This window comes from Carcharhinus amblyrhynchos, chromosome 19, assembly GCF_965287045.1.
Source record: "Carcharhinus amblyrhynchos chromosome 19, sCarAmb.v2.hapA, whole genome shotgun sequence".
Taxonomy (NCBI): Eukaryota; Metazoa; Chordata; class Chondrichthyes; order Carcharhiniformes; family Carcharhinidae; genus Carcharhinus; species Carcharhinus amblyrhynchos.
In genome coordinates, this window is record NC_137342.1 from 20,166,054 (window position 1) to 20,187,601 (window position 21,548).

General features: G+C 40.0%; 1 protein-coding gene across 4 annotated transcripts in view; it reads left to right on the forward strand.

The window, feature by feature from the left end:
- Positions 1–21,548, forward strand: part of gramd4a (GRAM domain containing 4a) — a 145,205-nt gene that overhangs the window by 18,391 nt on the left and 105,266 nt on the right. For 2 of the 4 annotated variants that reach the window (XM_080207362.1, XM_080207363.1), the window contains exons 1-2: positions 776–969; positions 19,433–19,643. In XM_080207362.1, coding sequence (XP_080063488.1) covers positions 935–969; positions 19,433–19,643 — 246 coding nt within the window. In that variant the 5' untranslated portion in view covers positions 776–934. Of the gene's footprint in view, positions 1–775; positions 970–19,432; positions 19,644–21,548 lie in introns of those variants that run through there. The other 2 variants (XM_080207364.1, XM_080207365.1) reach the window with 1 other exon arrangement.

Consider the following 21,548-nt stretch of genomic DNA (forward strand, 5'->3'; position numbering starts at 1 on the left):
CTACAAGATCAGGGCATGAGTAAATAATTTACCTCCTGATTCCCCAAACCAGTCCATCATCTCCATCGCACAAGTACAAATCCTCCTGTAACATGATCCTGTTGATCTTTGCTGTTTACCAACCCCGCTAGCTCTGTATCACCTGCTCCCAAACTACCTCATCACAGAATCCCTATAGTACAAAAAGTGGCCATTCAGCCCAAAGAGTCTGCACTGACTCTCCGAAAGAGTATCTTGTCTAGTCCAAACCCCTATTCCCATAACCCCGCTAATCCACTTAGACTACACATGGTTGGACACTAAGGGGTAATTCACCGTAGCCAATCCACCTACCTTGCACATATTTGCACTGTGGGAGGAAACCCACACATCCTCGAAGGAAACCAAGCAATAGGTCCGCAGACTATCTTGCCACGCGCCCACCATCCAACCTTAAAGGCAAAATACTAAGCTGAATGAAAGAATCTGAAACAAAAACAGAAAATGTTGGAAAATCTCAACAGGTCTGACAGCATCTGTGCAGAGAGAATACAGTCAATGTCTTGAGGTTTTCTGTTTTTGTTTCAGATTCCAGCATCCGCAGTGTTTTGCCTTGATGTGGGGATTTGCAAGGTGCATTAGCCCTTTAAGAACGTGCGGGTTGGAAAACCCGGAGTGGGTGGAGTGGTCGGTTCCGGAACGGGAGGGGCGGGGCGAGGACCGATGGGGGAAACGGGCAGGAGGCTCCAGTTCTGGCGGAGATTCCGGCTCCGGGTTTTTTGAGTTTGACGGGCGGTGCTGCTGTTTACCTGGCGCGGTCGGGCTGTTTATTGTTGTGAATAAACACGCGCCCGGGAAGGAGGGCGGGCGGCGGCGATAAGCAGGTGGATTGAAGATTTCATGACATTATCGGCTGAAGAAGCGGCGGGGTCGGCCTGGGGCTTGGCGGGTGTTGATGAAAGTTAGCTGTGATTTGCGTGTCAGAGCCGGGTGAGTGAGTGGTCTTTTATTGATGTGGAGAAGCATCTTGTCTCTCTCTCTCTCTGTACATCCCCCTCCTTCCTTTGGTGGGAGGTTTGGCTGGTGCCTACCAGGCCCAGCCAGCGGCTTCCGCGGCTCGCTTGGCCAAGTGCTGCCGCTCTCTGATCCATCTCACACCCCGGGAGCCTCGGGCCTGTCATTGATGGTAACTGAAGCCTTCTGCTGCGGTTGCTCCGAGAGAGGCAAAGCCTTGAGCTTTCTGGGCTGGGTGTGTGTGGAGGGAGAAGCCGCTTGCTGTGACCGTCCTTTTCCACAAGGCCCCAGGCGCCCTCTCCCTCGGCAACAGGGAAGCTGTAGTGACTGAGCCGCCTATGAATCTGCCCCCTCCGACCCCACCTCCCCCTCCCCCTCCGTGCCCACCTCCGCTTCACATACCAGACACTCCTCTCAAATGCAATCCCCACAGCACATTCCCAGGAATAACTGTCATTTACAAGATACAGGGTCTTTTTTGGATGGGGAGGGTGGGGGAAGCAGGTGGAATTGACAATAGTTTTAGGAATATGTTGATCCTCTGAAAGGCAATCCCACAGCATATTTAAAAGATACAGAGTCTTTTTTAGGGGAGAGGGGGGATGTGGGGAAAGGTGGAATTGACAGTAGTTTTAGGAATATGTTGATCCTCTGAAAGGCAGCCCCACAGCACATTCCCAGGAATGATTGTTACTTAAAAGATGCAGGAGCAATAATTATTTTTGGGTGGGGGGAAGGTGGAATTGATAGCATTTCTTCCCCCCCATGAATTGAAAAATACCAAGATCTATTCACTGGTTTAATTTTTATTGAAATCTGTGCCTCCAGATTATTAGTTACTATAATTAGAACAGCGATGTTTGAAGCTGAAAGATAATCCGAAGAAAGAAACAACGTAGCGATTTATGAATTTTTGTGCAGGTGTTGAGGCCGCACGCTTGTGATGTTGTGTCGTTCTGAACAGCTCAGTAAATCCAGGGAAAAGAAAGGATGCAGTGAAGATGTATCCAGAGGGACTGTAGTTATGATAGGAGACTTTCATAACTACAGGAATAGCAGGTCTTAAAAGGGGAGGAAATCCATTTGAGGTTTTTAAGATTAGTGGAAGGGTTGAGAGGATGATTAGTGGAAGATTTGTTTTTACTGGTTAGCAAATCAGTAAGCGGCAAGACGAGCCTCAAGATTGTCACAGGAAGGAGGAAGGGAAGCAAGGTGTTTTTTTCCATGCTGAGGCGTATTGGAGTGCTGCCACAAGTGGCTGTTCAGGCAGAGCATAAAAATAATTGCAACAAGGGCGTAAGGAAAGATCAGGAAAATGGGAATAAAGTAAGCTGTTCTTTTTGATGGGCTTGGGCAGGGATGGCCCACTGTGCTACAATTTTGATGATTCCAGGTTTATTATTATCTACCCCTCCCTATTCAACTCGGAGCAATTTATTACTGAATTTGTATGTCTTGGTATACAAATACAGAAAAATGAGCATTTATGTTTATCCTCAGTAATTTTCATGATTGGGAATCACAATTGTTGCTGGAACATTTAAAAAATTTGGTGCAAGAATTTGGGTATTACTGATAAGATCAGCATTTCTGATTTCCCTTGAGGTGGTGATGTGCTGCCTTCTTGAAGTGCTATATTTCATGTGTAGGTACAGTCACATTTCCTGGATTTTGACTTGGTAGCTGAGAAAGAATGTGAATAGTAATTCCAATTTAGGATGGGAGTTGGAAGGGAACTTGTGGATGATGATGTTCCCATGCACTTGCTGCCCTTGTTGTTTGGGTGGTAGAGGTTAAGGATTTGGAATGTGCGGGCGGTGGTGGTGGTGGTGGTGGTGGGGGGGGGGGGGGCGGTGGCAGTGAAGGAAGGAAGGAATCTAAATCAAGAGTGACATTTATGAAAGAGCGTCTTCGTAACTTCTACAACTCTTAAGTTGTGAATCTTTACTCTTATCATTCCTGTAAAGTCATACTGTTAAACAGTTGAGAATGGAATTTTAAAAGTTCAACAGCATGTATGAAATGCTTAACCAAGCTAACGAAAATAGAAAGATTTGCATTTACGCAGTGCATTTACAACCTCTGCTTTTACTTGTTTTTCTTTCACCTTCACAACCTCCACTTAAAGCACTTTGCAGTTAATAAAGTACTTTGAAGTGCTGTATTTGTTATAATGCAAGAAATGCCAATCTACTGCAACAAACTCCTCAAACATACGCAACATATGACCGGATCATCTGTTCTGTTTATGTTGGTTGAGGGATGTTTTGGGTCAGGGCACTGGGAGAACTCCCATGCTTTTCTTTTGACTAGTTCCATGGAATCTCGTGACTTCTCATCCTTGGTGATTTCATCTCTATCTTAAGTCTTATTAATGTTCTTATGAGTTCACTACCCTCCTGTCATTCCTTAATTTCCCTCCATCTGAATTCCCTGATGCATATTCACAACCACTTCCTTGACTTTGCTGTCTCTCATGGCTTTTTCACTTTCATTCTATCAATTACAGATAAGGAGGCAATTATTTGCTCTTGGATTATTTGCTCTCTGCCCACCTTCCACTTTCCCTCCCAATCTTCCTTCTTTATTTGTCTCTGGAAAAAGGTCTCTCTGAATTCATTCCCAGATGCACTTTCAAAATCCCAAGTCTCTATCCTTGGCTCTGCACACCTCTGCAACTACCAATCTGCTCAATTATTTCTACACTTCCACCTTTGACACCTTAGCCTGCATTAAGCCCCTTCCAATCTCTGATGTTTAACAGCTCCATGGCACCCCAAGAAAGTTGCAATCCTCTATTTCTGGCCAATTTGCAATTTTAATCACTCCATCATTGGTGGTCATGCGTTCAACTGCCAAGGCCTAAATCTGTTATTACCTCCCTTAACTTCAGTCTCTGTCTCTCTCTCGCCACCTGTCTCTATGCCTAAGCTTTTGGTCATCTGCTATAATATCACTATATGGCTCGGTGTCAGTTTTCTTTCTTTTGTGATACTCTGAATGTCTTGGGATGTTTTATTAACTTTCAAGTGGTTAGACAGGTTGCTGTTGTAGTCTCCTGAGATTTCAGACAGGGAGTTTTAATATCTCATGTGAAAGATGGCACCTCTGATAGTGCAGCAAATCACTATCAGCCTAATATGGGCAATAGAGAAAAACATCATATAGCGTGCCGGATTGATAGACTTGTATGACCTGTCAATCCTTGAATATATATTCCTCATTCGTAGGCTTTTGGAATAATATCACTGTCCACCGTCTTAGTGCTTGTAAAAGGAACTGTCTGTACAAGATATAATTGATATTGATAGATGTTTACTGTTTCACAGAAATTATTTTAGACAAGGGTCATGGGTGGAGGGGGGGACTGGTGGTGTTGGGATGGTGGCGTGGGCTCGTTGGGCCGAAGGGCCTGTTTCCCAGGCTGTTTTTGTTCTTTGTCCTATTTTGCTTTTCATTACTATCCAATCAGATTTAGAGTATTTCAACCTAAAATGTTCTATAAACTTTCAAAATATTAAATTTATGAGCAAATTACTGGTGAATCCTTTTTGGACAGGAACAGTTTCTGTCTTTCTTGTCTGCTTTTAAGCAGGTATATTTGAATATGAAGATAGGAAGGGTTTTCAGCATGTAATAAAGGAAGGTATGTAGTTTGGATAGCTATTTTGGCCTCCTGTGGCCACACTGCATAACCGCTTCCTGTCAATTCATTTTTGGTAAGGCTCCAAATTAATGGAGTGTGACAGCTCTTGTGATTTGTAATATCGTGTGACACACCAACTTTGGAGAATATTGTAGCCCCAACTTGAAAATTTAGGAAATAAAAATCTTAGAATTTTTACATTGCTTCCCCTTCTCCCTAGCAAGAATTAGATATTTTTGGTGTTTCTCCCAGAGAGCAGGAAAATGTACTTCTAATCACTCCTTCAATATTGGGTGAAAATGGGACTGCTTTCAGCAAAGAATGTTCCAGAAAGTTAGTACATTTGGTAACACCAATACTTGCAGTTGGGGATAGTGGAAAGGCTAAGAGGAGTAGAAAGGAATTATGTAGGAGACAAATGAAAATTGTTGGCCTTGGTATACATTTTTTCATAAAGAAATACACTGAATAAAGTTTATGGAAAGGAGTTAAGGGAAATAAAATGAGAAAATAAAACAATTATAGCAATTTTAAAAATACCGGCATATTAGTAGAAAATAGAATGTTTTTTCCAGCCCTACATTCTTGTACTCTGATTTCTGAATTGTTCTTTTGCATTTTTGGGAGGAATGAAGAGACAAAGAAAGGAGCATTTTTTTCCGAGCATTCAAGTTGCATACAAGTCGCTCAACAAAGAATTCTTTGTAAAAGCTACAAATGACTTGTGGATGAATTAGGGCAGACCTTTTTAATTGGTATTTTCCCTAGCCCCTCACTCTACATGAGTACATGCCTGTCGACAGATTTCCTTTCCTGTCCCCATTTTGTGATTAAGCTTAATTTTGTTTTACTCCATTGTGGTTACATAAAATCTACACTACAGAAATGGGTCACTGGGCCCAACTGGTTTATGCCAGAGTTTATAATTCCATGACCCCCTGCCCACTCTGATTACTTCATCCTACCTTGCACTGTGCCCTCTATTTCTACCTCTGTTAAGTTTGCACCAATGCTATCTTCTTGAGATTTGTTCCTTCTTAAATATGCGATAACTTTTTAAATATGTTAAGTGTTGAGGCATTCATTTATTATATACACAGAAACCATACTTCTATGTCTGCACATCATTTACCTTTTACCTTGCATGTCGTACACAGTCCATTTGCATTGTTAAATTTCATGAAGGAAAATGTTGGTCTAAGTAAGGTGAAGCATACCACTTAGATGGTTTTTAATTTGGCAATACTATTACTGTTCATATATGGAGAGATTGATGCCCTGGAAGGCTTTATAGAAATGGCAATGTTTCACAGCTAATTAATTGCTTTTGAGGTGTGGTCATAATCACGGCAATCAATATGCGCATAGCATGGCGAATGGCCACTTTATTTGTTTTGCTGGAGTTGACTAAAGGGAGGAATCTTGGTCAGAGGTAACTCGATGTTCCTCTTCGGAAAAGCACCATGTACCATGGGATCCTTTACAACTACGTGCATCTGCAAGTTTAGCATCTCTGCTGAAAGATGGCAAAACTAACACTCCCTTGGTACTTTAGTTAAGTAACAGCCTGTACAATGTATTCAAATCTGTGACACAATTCCTTGATATAGAGCTAAGAGTGCTATTGGTGAGCCAAGCTGACACTTTCGCACATTAATGATAAATAGTTAATCCGAAATGAATTGCTATATGAAACCAAGTTGTTTCTTGGATATAGACTAACAGAAATCCTGATGCATACCATGATAGGCTAACAAAACAATTTTTGCTACACGTACCTTCTCCAATACATGTGGAGGTAATGGTCTTATAAAACTGTTGATGACTTCAGTGCTCATGTTCAGTTGTTTTAATATGATTTAGCCTGCTGTAGGAATTGTCTGGTTGTACAAATGGTGGGCTTCTACCACTTTAGGATCTGCAGCTGATGTTGCAAAAGACTCTGATATAAATGCATTATTATTCCAATTAGATATCAAATTCATTGATGTGTCCATTTCAAATATTCAGCAGTGCAAATACAAAATTGGTTTGGGTGTTGGGCTTCACTGCTCCTCAATTATTTGGTTAGCAGACTTCTTCGAGATGCATTGTATTTTGCCTTAGCTCCCTCAAACATATCCCCGGTCATGCATCTTAAGATCAACTTTCCCTCTTGCCTGAATACATGTATTTGCTATTTATATTGTTGCATTGGTGCTTTCGTCTCTTGCCTCCATTTGACATTGCTATTCTATTGTTGTATTGATCTTCACTGTATTTACCTCTGGTTCTAGTAATCTGCTGTGCCTGTTATTTGGGTTTGGAGATTAATAGCATTATGAAAAAACTTCCAAATGTACCTGGCTACCACAAAGTGACCAGACTTAGTTTAAACTTAACTGCAGTAGACAACAGTCTAATGTAGTCATTAATAATAGAATATTGCAGTTGCTGGAAATCTGAAACAAAAACAGAAAATGATGGAAATAATGGTATTTCCAGTATTTTCTTTGTTTAAGTGCAAACTACAAATTTGTCATTTCTGAATCATTTATTGAGTTATTAAAAGTCATGGTGTCAATTACTCTGTTTTTGTTAGAATTTTAGAAAGCTACCCAGTGGTTACAAGGGGAAGGATTCCCTGGTCACAGTGAAGGCGACCCAATGTTGGTTCCCAGTGGGATCTTCCAGTCCTGTGGCTGTTAATGGATTTTCCCATTGTTCATACCCTCTGCCATTAGAAACGTTGCTTTTTGAGAGTTGAATTTCAAGAATTGGGCTAGAAATGCTTCAGTGGGGTTAGTAACAGTTTTGAATTCGACTATTTTCGTTAATCTGTGATACTCTTCACGGTACCTAAAAGCTGTCATGCCTCACTACACCTCTCACAAAGACTGTACTTTAAAAATATTTTGAAACATCTTGAGGTCATGAAATAAGCTAAACAAACACTTTATAAGAACATAAGAACATAAGAAATAGGAGCAGGAGTAGGCCATCTAGCCCTTCGAGCCTGCCCCGCCATTCAGTAAGATCATGGCTGATCTGAAGTGGCTCAGTTCCACTTTCCCGCTTTCTCCCTATAACCCTTAATTCCCTTGCCTACCAAAAACCTATCTACCCGTGCCTTAAATATATTTAGCGAGGTAGCCTCCACCACTTCAATGGGCAGAGAATTCCAGAGATTCACCACCCTTTGAGTGAAGAAGTTCCTCCTAAACTCCATTCTAAACTGCCCCATCCCCCCTTATTTTGAGGCTGTGCCCTCTAGTCCTGCTGTCCTTTTTGAGCGGGAAGAATCTCTCTACCTCTACCCTATCCATCCCTTTCATTATCTTATACGTCTCTATAAGATTCCCCCCTCATCCTTCTAAACTCCAACGAGTACAGACCCAGTCTATTTAATCTCCGCTATCAGCCTAGTGAACCTCCTCTGCACTCCCTCCAAGGCCAAAATATCCTTGCGCAAGTGCGGCGACCAAAACTGCACACAGTACTCCAGCTGCGGCCTCACCAATGCCCTGCACAGTAGCAGCAAGACCTCCCTGCTTTTATATTCTATCCCCCTCGCTATAAAGGCCAGCATCCCATTCGCCTTTTTGATCACCTGCTGCACCTGCAGGCTGGGTTTTTGCGACTCATGCACAAGGACCCCCAGGTCCCTCTGCACCGTAGCACACTGCAGCTTTTCGCCCTTTAAATAGTAATACCTCCTACTATTATTCTTGCCAAAGTGGATAACCATTCACTTGCTAACATTGTACTCCATCTGCCAGGTCCTTGCCCACTCGCTCAGCCTATCTAGCTCCCTCTGCAGTCTTTCCGCACCCTACGCGCAATTTGCTTTTCCACTCATCTTCATGTCATCTGCAAATTTCGTCACCCTACACTCAGCCCCCTCCTCCAGATCATCTATATAAATGGTAAATAGCTGAGGCCCCAGCACCAATCCCTGCGGCACTCCACTAGTTACCAACTGCCAATCATAATAGCACCCATTGATACTAACTCTCTGCCTCCTATTAGACAGCCAATCCTCTATCCACGCTAACACCTTACCCCCAACTCCATGCCCCCTAACCATCTGAAGCAACCTTTTGTGCGGCACCTTATCAAATGCCTTTTGAAAATCGAGAAACACTGCATCCACCGGTTCCCCTCTGTCCACCGCACAGAGGGGAATTTTATTTTTTACATGCCCTCATCCTCTCCAATCTACCCATTGCAGATGACATAATCATATTGGTAAGAGTAAGCACCGTACAATCCTTGTGAAAAGAAAGTCCAGTCTTCAAACTGAGGACACCCTCCATCATGTTGTGTGGCATTAGCACACTGCTAAATGGAATAGACTTGAAAGAAAATTTTTGAAATGCAAAACAGGCCACAAAAAATCTGAAAGTGAAAAATAATTACTGTTGCTACTTGAGCCCATCACCAGAAGCTTTGATTTTTCCTTTTATTTTCAGATGCTACCTGATGTGGTGTATTTTCTGTTCTTGTCTAGACTTTGTATGAACATGGCATGATTTGAGGTTTTATTTAATATGGTCCAGCACCATTCACAAGAGGAGGGTGAAAATAATCAAAAACAAACTTGCAGACAAGTTTGCAATTTTGAAAAGCCTGATATTTTATCAAATAAGAGGATTTGGATTTTCTTGATAATTTGAAGGGTGCTTCATTTTTTTTTACAGTTTACCAATCTATAATTCCCCATGTCCTGTTGGGTCAGTTTTGTTGTTGGGAATGGACCATGGAACAGGTTTCTAATGTTTGCAATATTTGGCATTTGTGTTAACAAATGCAGGTACATGAATGCTCAGACTCTAAAAATCACAACAGCCTCGTCTGAACATCTCACAGAGCACTCGTTTTTGCTACAATGGCAATCTTATATTGCAGTACTATAATTCTTCCTCTCTCAGCTGTAAATGGCCCATGCAGCTGCAACATAACCTAATTTTAAAATAAATTCCCTTTCAACAAAGTATACTTTTAAAAAGAGTTATATCACTGGGAAATCAATCATTTGTGTCTGACTTTGGAAGTGGTATATTAGTTAAGTGTGCCTGTTGGATAACTTCCCAATTCCATAGTATCTTGATATTTATTTTCTGCATCATTAAACATGATTAATTTTTTAAAAGTAATATTTTCAAACTTATTGGCTTTCATTGGAGATTTAATGCATAATTGGCATTGTCTCAGATACAGCATAGCAGTATATTTTAGTGAATGATTACATAATTCAAAGATGAAGTTGGTCCCAAAGCTTTTAGATTTATAATTACAAATATATTTCTGAAAAAGAGGGATCTCGCATTCATATCATGCCTTTCACACCAGTTTTGAGTTTTTACTGGTAGGCAGTAATTTAACAGATGAGCAGAATACTGCATATGGTGGAAATCTGAACTAAAGACTGAAAATGCTGGAAATACTGAGCAAGAAAGGTAGCATCTGTGGAGAGAGAAACAGAATTAACATATCAGGTCTATGATTTTTATTCAGAACTAAGAAAAGTTAGAGGCATAATAGGATGAGTGGAACAAAGACAAAGTAAGGTCAGTGATTGGTTGGATGATGATGGAGAGTAAATGTCAGAGAAGTTAGTCTTACAGTGCCAAAGAGAATGGGTGATATGTTTCAGCAGATGTGGTGACTGCTTTGTTGAACATCTCCATTCAATCCAGAAGTGTGGCCAGTGTTGTCATTTCAATTCTCCATCTTACTTTCTCACTTTCTCTGTCCTTGGTCTGCTGTACTGTTTCACTGAAGCTCAGTGCAAGTTTCAGGAACAACTAATTTTTCAAATTGGGCGTTTTTCCGTGTTCCAGGCTCAATGTTGAGATCAACAACTTCAGATTATAAACTCTAACCTCCTGTTTTGTTTGCATTTTGCATGGTTTCATTTTTTTCTTGCTTTCAGAGAGTAGTACACTTACTCTAGGCAGATCTCTTGTTTTTCTGTTTCTTGTCCAAATGCCATTGCTTTAGCCCTGGCCTCTTCTCTTACTCAATCTCCCCTGTCTTCGACCCTATCACAGAGCAGTCTGTCCTTGTTCCACCATCCCTTTCTCAAATCCTAATGTCTTGTTAACTTTTCCCAGTTCTGATCAAAGATCATCAATCTGAAACATTAACTCTGTTTCTTTCTCCACTGATGAGTATTTCCAGTGTTTTCTGATTTTATTTTAGTAATTCAGTAGAACCTGTTATAGTTGAATTGCGACGGAGTAAATGATGTGATTATGTTTATGACATGAGATCAAATCTTGCCAAAAGCTGATTTCATTCAGAATCTTTTTTGGGAATGACGATTTTTCAAATGAAGAATTGCAAGTGCAAATTTAGAAGGAGACTGCAAACCTTTTGCAGACTGAATGGATAAATGAACTGGAAGTTAGGCTTGTTGAGGATGAGGGGAGTAAATAGGAATGTTCAAATCACTTCACTGGTGAATCAGCTACTTTCAGGAATTCCAGTTACTGGTTGCAAGCCAATGACTGACTGACGTTTGTTTCCATGATGTTATAAATTAGTCTTGATAAATGAGGGTACCGTTTTGCAGTTATACTGACCCATAGAGTGTGAAGTGTAGCAGGCGGTATTATCCTGTGTAATCTTCAAATTCTAGTCTGTCCGTCAGCAGAAAGTTCCATTCATGTGTGATTACCGACTAGTTATTTTTTTTAAATTTTAAATACCTGTCCAGGAACTTTTGTTTCCTTGTAAAGCTCAATAAACTTGGCAACAAATTTCAAAGTGCCCAAGAGATCTAGTGGACAATTGAGTACTTTTTAATTCTGGCTTCATATCTTTCTTTAGTTATATTTTGCAGCTGTCAAATGTGAGCCCCGTGAGAAGGCCTTCCCATGTTGCTTTCAGAGTCCAGCCAGGACCAAAAGTGTTGGTCATTTTGCATTCATGTATGGTTGAAACAGCTTTACAATATGAGAATATCAGTGTAACTGTAGCTTTGGCCTTGCATTCTGGAGAGCCTGTGGTTAAACTGGTGATTGTAACTGGTGATTGGGAGTCTTGAATGAAGCTGATTGACAAGTGAAAAGATCTATGTCCACGTCTCACTCTGAGCCTAATTAAGCCACATCCAGTTCTTTCCATTCCCTTAAACAAATAAATGCACTGTTTAATTTCTTCAAGATATGCTTGTGTATCTTTTCATCTAGAGTAAGAATTAACTACAGATGTCCTAATTGCATGTAACTATTCCATGCAGACATTGCACTTGAAATCTTTCTGACTCAGCTGAACATAATACACATGAAACGAATGCTAGTATCCAAAGTGTGATTTTCCACTGCTTGCTTTACTGTACCAACAATATTAATGTAATGGTTGTATTCTCCTTGAGTACTGTTATAAAATTGGGTAAGACTTAACAATGTTTGTTTTAAAATTGAAAAAAATAAACAAAATGTTTCATGTTAAGTGGCTGTTTAAAAATAAAATTTAAAAATTCATGTTCCCAGAGGCTGGGAATTCTGAGACAAGTAACTCTTCTGACTGTCCAAAGTCCATTCACCATCAAAAAAGCGCAAGTTGGATCTTGGTGGAACACTTGCCTGGATGAGTGTGACTCCAAGACGCTCAAACCTTTCCATCATTCAGGACAAAGCAGCCGCTTTATTAACATCCCAAGCAACAACCTAAGCATTCACTCCCTTGGTCACTGATGTACGTATAAGATGCACTGAAAGTACTCTCCTTTGAAAGCACCTTCCAAACTGTGTCCTCTACCACCTCAAAGAATAAGGGCAGCAGATACATGGGAACATCACCACCTGCAAGCTCCCTTTCAAGCCACACACCATGCTTGGAAATGTATCCCGTTCCTTCACTGTCACTGGATTAAAATCCTAGAACTTACATCCACACGATTATTTGGAGCTATCTATACCAGCTGAACTGCAGTGGTTCAAGAAGGCAGCTCACCACCATCTGCTCAAAGGCAATTTGGAATGAGAAATAAATGCTGGCCTTGCCAGCAATGCTCATGTCATGAACAAATGTTTTTTTTAAACTTCAGTTTTCTTGACAAGCTGGCTTTAGCAGTAGGTCCATGAAGCCCCTGAACGAGACATACCATTTCAGCACAGAAAGTGGTGAATGAGGGTAACTATTCAATTCCATGCTTGCAGTGAAAAAACTCATGTCCACGGTGCATGTCAGAAAACAGTGACCAGCTGAGCTTGCAATTTCCAACATGACCATATACTTGTAAAACAGCACTCTGGATACAAACACTTCCATCAGCTGTGCATGAGCATTCAGACATTCACTCCCTTCTTAACAGCACTGTGGGTGTACCTACACTGCTAGGACAGCAGAGGTTCTAGGAGACAGCTCACTATGACCTTCTCAGAAGCAATAAATGTGCCCGTGAAATAATGAAGAGACACTGCTGAGTTTTAATTGAAAAATGTGGATCGAAGCAGGGTTCCTTGCCTTCACTCAATTTTTGATGTTTTGGAACTTGGGTGGAGTGGGTGTCACGAGGGAAGGGATTGTGTACTTTGCATTTTGTCTGCACCACTGAATTGCTAGCTGCCACAGTATTCAAATAGACCAAATGATCTACTGTAGTTGTTTCAGTATTTTACATTACTGCATGGATTTCCAGGATGACTGACTTGGCTTATCATTTGACGATACTGCTAAATCTAACTTTACAAAAATTAAAACATGTTCTTAAGGGCATAAAATGAAAGAATAATCAAATGATCTGCTTAAAACCAAGGACAATATAGTTGATACAAAAGCAAAATATTTTTGATGTTGGAAATCTGAAATAAAAACAGAAATACTGAATGTAGATGATTCACTTCACAGACATGTTTTATGAAAATAAACAATAGCATGCATTTAACATGTTTACACTTTAATTATTAACATTTTTGAAGAAGGGTGATTAATGTCCTCCTAATGTTTTTGGGATATTGCACCTTTAACTTGACACTTGATCATTTTTAGGGGTACATGCTCTACGTGTACATTAAAAACAAATCTTTCAGTTGCTCAGTATGGGGACAATGTACACTGCAGACACAACACTTAACATAAATGTGTTTAGTATGTAAAAATGAAATCTGATTTTGAGAATTTGATAGACTATATTTGGACCCTCCAGAACCATGTTTTGACCTTGCACGTACTTTCAAGGTGCTTTCAAAGAAGAGTTCTTTCAGTGCATCTTGTACGTACTTCAGTGATCAAGGGAGTGAATGTTTAGGTTGATGCTTGGGACACTAATAAAGCGGCTGCTTTGTCCTGAATGATGGAAAGGTTTGAGTGTCTTGGAGTCACACTCATCCAGGCAAGTGTTCCATCATTATCCAACCTGTGCTTTTTTGATGGTGAACGGGCTTTGGACAGTCAGGAGAGTTACTCGTCTCAGAATTCTCAGCCTCTAGGAACATGAATTTTTAAATTTTATTTTTAAAAAGCCACTTTACATGAAACATTTATTTATTTTGCTAATTTCTCATGGTGCTGAAGCTTGATCACCAAACCTTCCACGATTGATCAATATTGGAAAAGTTTCATTAAACAATTAATAATAAAAAACTACTTTTGATGACATTGACATTACTGTTTGCATAAATATCTTCAGTTAAAAAACTAAATTCATAACATCTCAGATCCGCAGTTATGACTGGACTAATCAATGATTAAACAATTCAATACACTATAAAGTCTTTCAACCAGCAAATAAGGTCTATTCACAAGAAATAAAAAGAACCCTCAAATATTTTTTACACACATTTGAACTCCAAATCCCCACAAAACACTGGAAAGTAAAACATTTTCAAGACATTTGTGCACATAATGTATTGATTTTATGCATTGTCTCCTTGTTTTATGTGTGGTTTAAGATCCCCAGTGCTCTTGTTCTAGTAAAACCTTTGGGCCACATCTCCAAGTGAAAGGAACATAGGAAATGCACTGATTTGTGATAATCTTTTTAGTACACAGTGGTTTGCATCTGATGACAGTTGCTTCAGTGGTAACTTTCAAGACTACTTGGTTATCTTTTGTTGTTGCTTTTATTTCTTGTGAATTGGTTTTCTGGTGGGTTGAATTGTTTTATCATTGTTTAGCCCTGTCATAACTATGTGTCTCTAAATTTCACGTTTTAATTATGTTGTTTATGCAAACAGTAATACACTCTAAGGAATTATGTTTTAAGTTTAATTTGTTTTTGGTCACTAGAGTAAGGAGAAATAAAATGAGTGATTAAAAAGATTAGAAGTGAGCATAATTACATTGAGGCATAAGATACAAGTTTTCAAGGAGTTGCTGCAGTCAGTGGGAAGAAAGTCCTAAGTGGCATTCTTTATTTTTACGGCATCTGAGGTGGAGTTATTGCCTATTTTTGTGGCGCCTTCTAAAAATTGTTCTGTTGCTTTCACTTTCACAATAAAAAGAGAAATGACTTGGTTCAAATAAAATCTTCAAACACTCCCAATTTTACAGTTAATTTGTATCTGCCTTAGTATGTTTTGAAGAATTAGTTTGATACCCTTCACTACAATAACTATATGTAGCAATTATATTTGCATACTTCCCCTTTGTTAATATAAACATCCTGTTCTTTGTTACTCTTGCTACAGTTTTTACATCTTTTAATAAGTTATACATTATTATCGCTTCTTCTGTCCAAAAAACGGGGTCCAAAGAATTAAAAAGGAAGACGAATAATAAATTGTACAAATGAAAAGAAAAAAATGTTAATTTTTAATAACTGGATCCAAACATCAATACTTTAAAATTTATAATTCTGCAACTTTTTTCAACGGCTTTGCATTTTTGCTATATATTATGAGTTAGTCTTGACCATGAATTAATTGTTAAATGAAGCAGCAGTTTGCACTGAGTCAAAGTTATTTGTTGAAACCCCATTCTAAGACTTGAATGTAACCTGGGTTAATTCTCCACTGCAGCACTAAAGGAAGTTCTGCATTGTAAGAACATTAGAACATAAGAAATAGAAGCAGGAGTAGGCCATCTAGACCTTCGAGCCTGCCCCGCCATTCAATAAGATCATGGCTGATCTGAAGTGGCTCAGTTCCACTTTCCCGCTTTCTCCCCATAACCCTTAATTCCCTTGCCTACCATAAACCTATCCACCCGTGTCTTAAATATATTTAGCGAGGTAGCCTCTACCACTTCAGCGGGCAGAGAATTCCAGAGATTCACCACCCTTTGAGTGAAGAAGTTCCTCATCAACTCCGTTCTAAACTGCCCCCCCCCCCCCTTACCTTGAGGCTGTGCCCTCTAGTCCTGCTGTCCTTTCTGAGCGGGAAGAATCTCTCTACCTCCTACCCTATCCATCCCTTTCATTATCTTATACGTCTCTACAAGATCCCCCCTCATCCTTCTAAATTCCAACGAGTACAAACCCAGTCTATTCAGCCTCTCTTCATAGTCCAACCCCCTCATCTCTGGTATCAGTCTAGTGAACCTCCTCTGCGCTCCGTCCAAGGCCAAAATATCCTTGCGCAAGTGCGGCGACCAAAACTGCACACAGTACTCCAGCTGCGGCCTCACCAGTGCCCTGTACAGTTGCAGCAAGACCTCCCTGCTTTTATATTCAATCCCCCTCGCTGTAAAGGCCAGCATCCCATGTGCCTTCCTGATCACCTGCTGCACCTGCAGGCTGGGTTTTTGCGACTCATGCAGAAGGACCCCCAGGTCCCTCTGCACCGTAGCATGCTGCAGCTTTTTGCCCTTTAAATAGTAGTCCCTCCTACTATTATTCTTGCCAAAGTGGATAACCTCACACTTGCTAACATTGTACTCCATCTGCCAGGTCCTCGCCCACTTGCTCAGCCTATCCAGATCCCTCTGCAGACTTTCCACACCCTCCGCACAATTTGCTTTTCCACTTATCTTTGTGTCATCAGCAAATGTCGACCCCCTACACTCAGCCCCCTCCTCCAAATCATCTATATAAATGGTAAATAGCTGAGGCCCCAGCATCGATCCCTGGGGCACTCCACTAGTCACCAACCGCCAATCCGAATAGCACCCATTGATACCAACTCTGCCTCCTATTAGACAGCTAATCCTCTATCCACGCTAACACCCTACCCCCAACTCCATGCCCCCCAACCTTCTGAAGCAACCTTTTGTGTGGCACCTTATCAAACGCCTTCTGAAAATCGAGAAACACCACATCCACCGGTTCCCCTCCGTTTACCGCACTAGTCACATCCTCATAGAATTCCAATAAATTCGTCAGACACGACTTCCCCTTAACGAATCCGTGCTGCGTCTGCTCTATCAAACAATTTTTCTCAAGGTGCCTCGCTATTTCTTCTTTGATGACGGATTCAAGCATTTTTCCCACAACAGACGTTAAACTAACCGGCCTATAATTCCCTGCCTTTTGCCTGCTACCCTTTTTAAACAGCGGCATAACATTAGCTGTTTTCCAATCTTCCGGCACTTCCCCGGAATCCAGCGAGGTTTGGAAAATAATCACTAAGGCATCTGCTATCGCCTCTGCCATTTCCTTCAGAAATTGCATTGTCAGAGATTACCTCAACAGATGAGTTCTAAATGAAGACCCTATTTGTCTGTTCAGGTGAACATTACAGGTATCACAGGTTCCACTGGTTGGCACAACATCGAGGGCCAAAGGGCATGTACTGCGCTGTAGTGTTCTATGTATCAGAACACTTGTACAAGAAGAGCACCAAGCAACATGTTTGCCTCAACCACACTATATAAAAAAAAAAATTGGGCCTTAATTTCTTTGCTGTTTGTGGAATCTTTTGCATAATTTGGCAGCTGCACTTGCTGACATAATAAGTGAGTACGCTTCAAAAAGTAATTGTGCGAAGCGTCTTGAAATGCTTCCCGGACATTTCAATACTGTACCAGTGTATCTCTGTATTTCACCTCAGTTGGTGAATACTGCCCTTCTGTGTGATTCTGTGAAATCCACCACCCTGTCATTACTGTAGCTGCCCTTCCAATAGCTCCTTCTTTGGCTCAATCTATTTTTGCCTTCTACTGCTGTAAAGTTCCTTGGGATGTTTTGCTATGTTAAGTGTTCTATAAATAAGAATTGTTCGTATTGAATTATAATGTCTGTGATGGTTCCACATTTAATTTCTGCAATCTGTGCTTCATCAACTGATCTGGGAATTGTGCTATTATTGATGTAAGCTCTTTGATGGGAGAGGATTTGAAGAGGAGAATTGGCCAGAGCTTCAAGGCTGGTTATAGGTATAAGACAATACTGGGTTTGGCTGTGGTACTTAACCACTGTTGAATAAATTACAGCCATTCGCAGTCTAGATCTTATCACAAAATGGCTCATGAGATGAGTTGAATGTTCGGTGAAATCATTGCACTAATTAGGCTTTCATTATGAGGCTGGGGTGGTGCAACAGTGTGAAATATCAACATGTGTTTGTATGCATAGTCCTACCACTTACAGTAATACCAACATGGTAATACATATCACAGTGGACCAGAGCTTCTTAAAAATATATAGACTTTTTTAAAACATTGCCTGTCAGAATAACTAGTTTTGTTGGTTGCTTCAAGTTAATGTGTGTGTGTGTTCTTTGCTGTGATGCAAGTGACTGATAAAGTAAAGCTATGCATAAGTATTTAGGCCCGAGCAGAAGCTTCAGATGCCATTGAAATGGAAGGTGGGTGAGCTGTCTAAGCTAAAACAGAGAAATCATGAGAGAATTACCAATGGACGCATCAAGGTGCATCTGATAATTGAATTGTTTGGAATAGTCAGTGCACTTAATGTATTTTAAGTGGATGTGGGGGGGAAATGGGTAGTAGGTGGTCAGATAAGCAGCACTTTGTTCAGCATTTGTGAAGCCACTCAGATGCACTGGCAGTAGTTCAGAGGCCTGTCTCCTCACCTTGCCGCATACTTATGGAGTAATGCCCCTCAAGCCATATAACTAATTATCTCTTTCTAATGGAGAGAGATGCTTATGGCCCTTTGGTAGATTATGGGTAATTGCTTAGTCATTATTTCAGATTAAAATTAAAGTTCAGTTAACCGTGACTAAGCGGTATATCGTTGGGATTACTTGAAATGAAAAATTGTGCTTGTTTCAGGTTTTGCTATGTTAATTATTTTAGGGACGTGGAGTGCAGAATATATTGAATTATTTTGAAACCCAGAATAATTGTTAGTTGTAGCTACTATTTCAAGAGTGGAGGCCACATAATGATGTGTTTTATTGAATGTGCTTGTGGTTCTGTAACATGGCCTTCTATTGATCTCGCCCTGAGCAAATGTACTTTACATAACTGAATAATTAATCATTTGCATTTTAAACTGAAGTTATATAGATATTATAGTGAAGCTTGTGACCTGCTTTATTTGCAAACGGATGACAATTTTCATTCCAGTTCTGGTGAGAGCAGTTTGGTGACTTTGAGGCTGTTAATTATAAGTGAATGAATAAGTAATTAGAATGTGGTGCAGTGATAGCAATATGTTACTTTGTGGTTTGGCTTGGTGTTAACTTAATATAATTATACATTGGTGAAGATGTGGGTATAGTGCATGCCATGTCCTATAGTAGAAAATATATTGTAAATTTATCTTCGTCTAAGATTCAGCATCAGCTTGGAATCTTTTTAAGTCTTTTTTGGTTCATCTACCTTTTCATTACTTTATATGGGAACTGGCTGCCTGTTCATAAAATATGATTAAATACTGTGTTCTGAATAACCTAAAGATTCTTTGGATTCAGGGGAAAATATCTTTTTGTAAAGATGTTATGTTTTCCTCTTTATCAGGAACAACATTCATCATGTTAAAGTGAAGGAAAAGAGCTCCGTATTGAACATGCTAAAACGATTGGACAAAATAAGATTTAGAGGACAGAAACGGGATGAAATACTTGACCTTGTGGAATCTCCCAATGCATCAGACAATGAATGTGGTGATGAAATTCCAACAAAACCTGCTCGATGCTCTATAAGAGATTCTGAAGAGCTAAAAGACCCTGTAAGTATTCAATTTAAAAATGACTACTGTTTTCCTCAGTTAAGAGTTATTTGTATAAGTTGAGACATTGATTATCCTAATACAACATGGGGCCTTATAGCCCATTTTTCTGTCAGTCTGGGTACTAAGTTGTATTTATTCTAAAAAGAAGTCTTAGCCCCCTTCTGAAGCACTTTTTACAGTCCTGGCCACTTGAATTATCTTATTGCCCTGGAGATGGTGCGGAGTGAAAAATGAAGGTTCTAAGTATCAAGAATCTAACTGATGAGAGATGATTAAGAAGGTTACATTTGTGTTCTTTGGAAAATAAGTTTTCAAGGCTCTGAAGGGGCTTCATTGAGAAACGTCAAGTCATTTATTACCAAGACAAATGATTCAAGTTCTGGCTGACATGACTTCTAAAGTTTGGAATTATGGGTAAGGGGTTAGTCAAGTGTAGCTTCTTCTGCAGAGTAATTGAACATAAAATTTCACCATGTTTGTCATTTTCAACCATGGTTGATGTCTCTGATTTAGCCAAATTTCAGTCTACCTCAAATTTGACCCCTGTTCAATGTCCTATCTAGTACTGAGCAAGTAGGGTTGGTGAAATGCTTTGTTTTGGATGAGACGTTAAGGCAAGGCCGTGTGCTTCTAAGGAGGACATAAGAGATTAAAATGGAGCTATCTGAAATTGAGTATGGGAGCTCTGTTGGTAGACTGGTCAACAGTCATATCAGCCTTGGCTCATTTGGTAGCATTCACCTCTGAATTGGATATTCTGGATTCAACTCCCAATCCAAGATTTGAACACAAATATCAAGGCTGACATACAGGTGCATTGATGCAAAGAGATGATACTTCTTTCGCATAACGTGTTAAACTGAGGCCCACACTGCCTCCCTAGATAAATGTCAAGAACCCACGGCACTCATTTGAAGAACAGCGGGGGAGTTGAATAACCACTGACCTGGTCAACATCACAACACTGATCTGATCATTGTCACATTGCTATTTATGGAAGCTGGCAATGCAAATTAGCATTGCCACACTTCAAAAAATCCTTTATTGGCTGTAAAACACTTCTGAGATATCCACAGTAGTTCGCCAATAAAGACAAGTTTTTCAAGTCTGCCTTAACCAGCATCGATTTAAGGCAAATTAACTGGACATTGTTTTGCTGTTTGTTTGTAAGGCCATATGTAACTTGGCTTCTCCATATGAATGCATTTCAAAAGTACAATAGATAGTGGCATATAGGATGACCTCAATCTTTTGGCACCAAAACTCATGCTTTTGGGTATACTCAGCATCTACATATAGGTTGACCACCCCATGCCACCTCTCGTTTCAGCTGCAAAATGCTATACTTTTGTTCATAGAGAGAGAATTGAACCAACATTGAGTTGGGGTGAAAACACACACTGCCGGTTCATATAATGTGTACTTGGTCTGTGTTGACCCCCATTTTTGGAAGGATTTTGGAGACTTTTATTTGCTGCTGTCTGCGCATCACCTGATGTCCTAAGGATGTGAAAGATGTAATATACGTGCAGATTTGTTTGTTGCACTTTATTTTGATAAATATCACATTCACACATTCTTAACATCTTTGTCGTCAGCAGGATTCATAGTTTTGAAGAAATGCATCCATTCAATTCACACTATCTCCACCTTGCTAAAACATCTAAATTTTAAATTATCCCTGTTTCAAATTATTTTCACATATGAACCTTATTAATCTGTAGTTTTCCTGAGTTGTCATTAGGCTCCTTGTTTAAAGATTGGTGTTATATTAGCTATCTAGTTTACTTGACTCCAAGTTTAGTCAGATTGACATTATGGTTTGTTCAATGCCGCTTTTCTCATAACACCACAGAGCACCTTTTATATGTTTATTTATTTTCTTTTGCGCACTTTGATAGA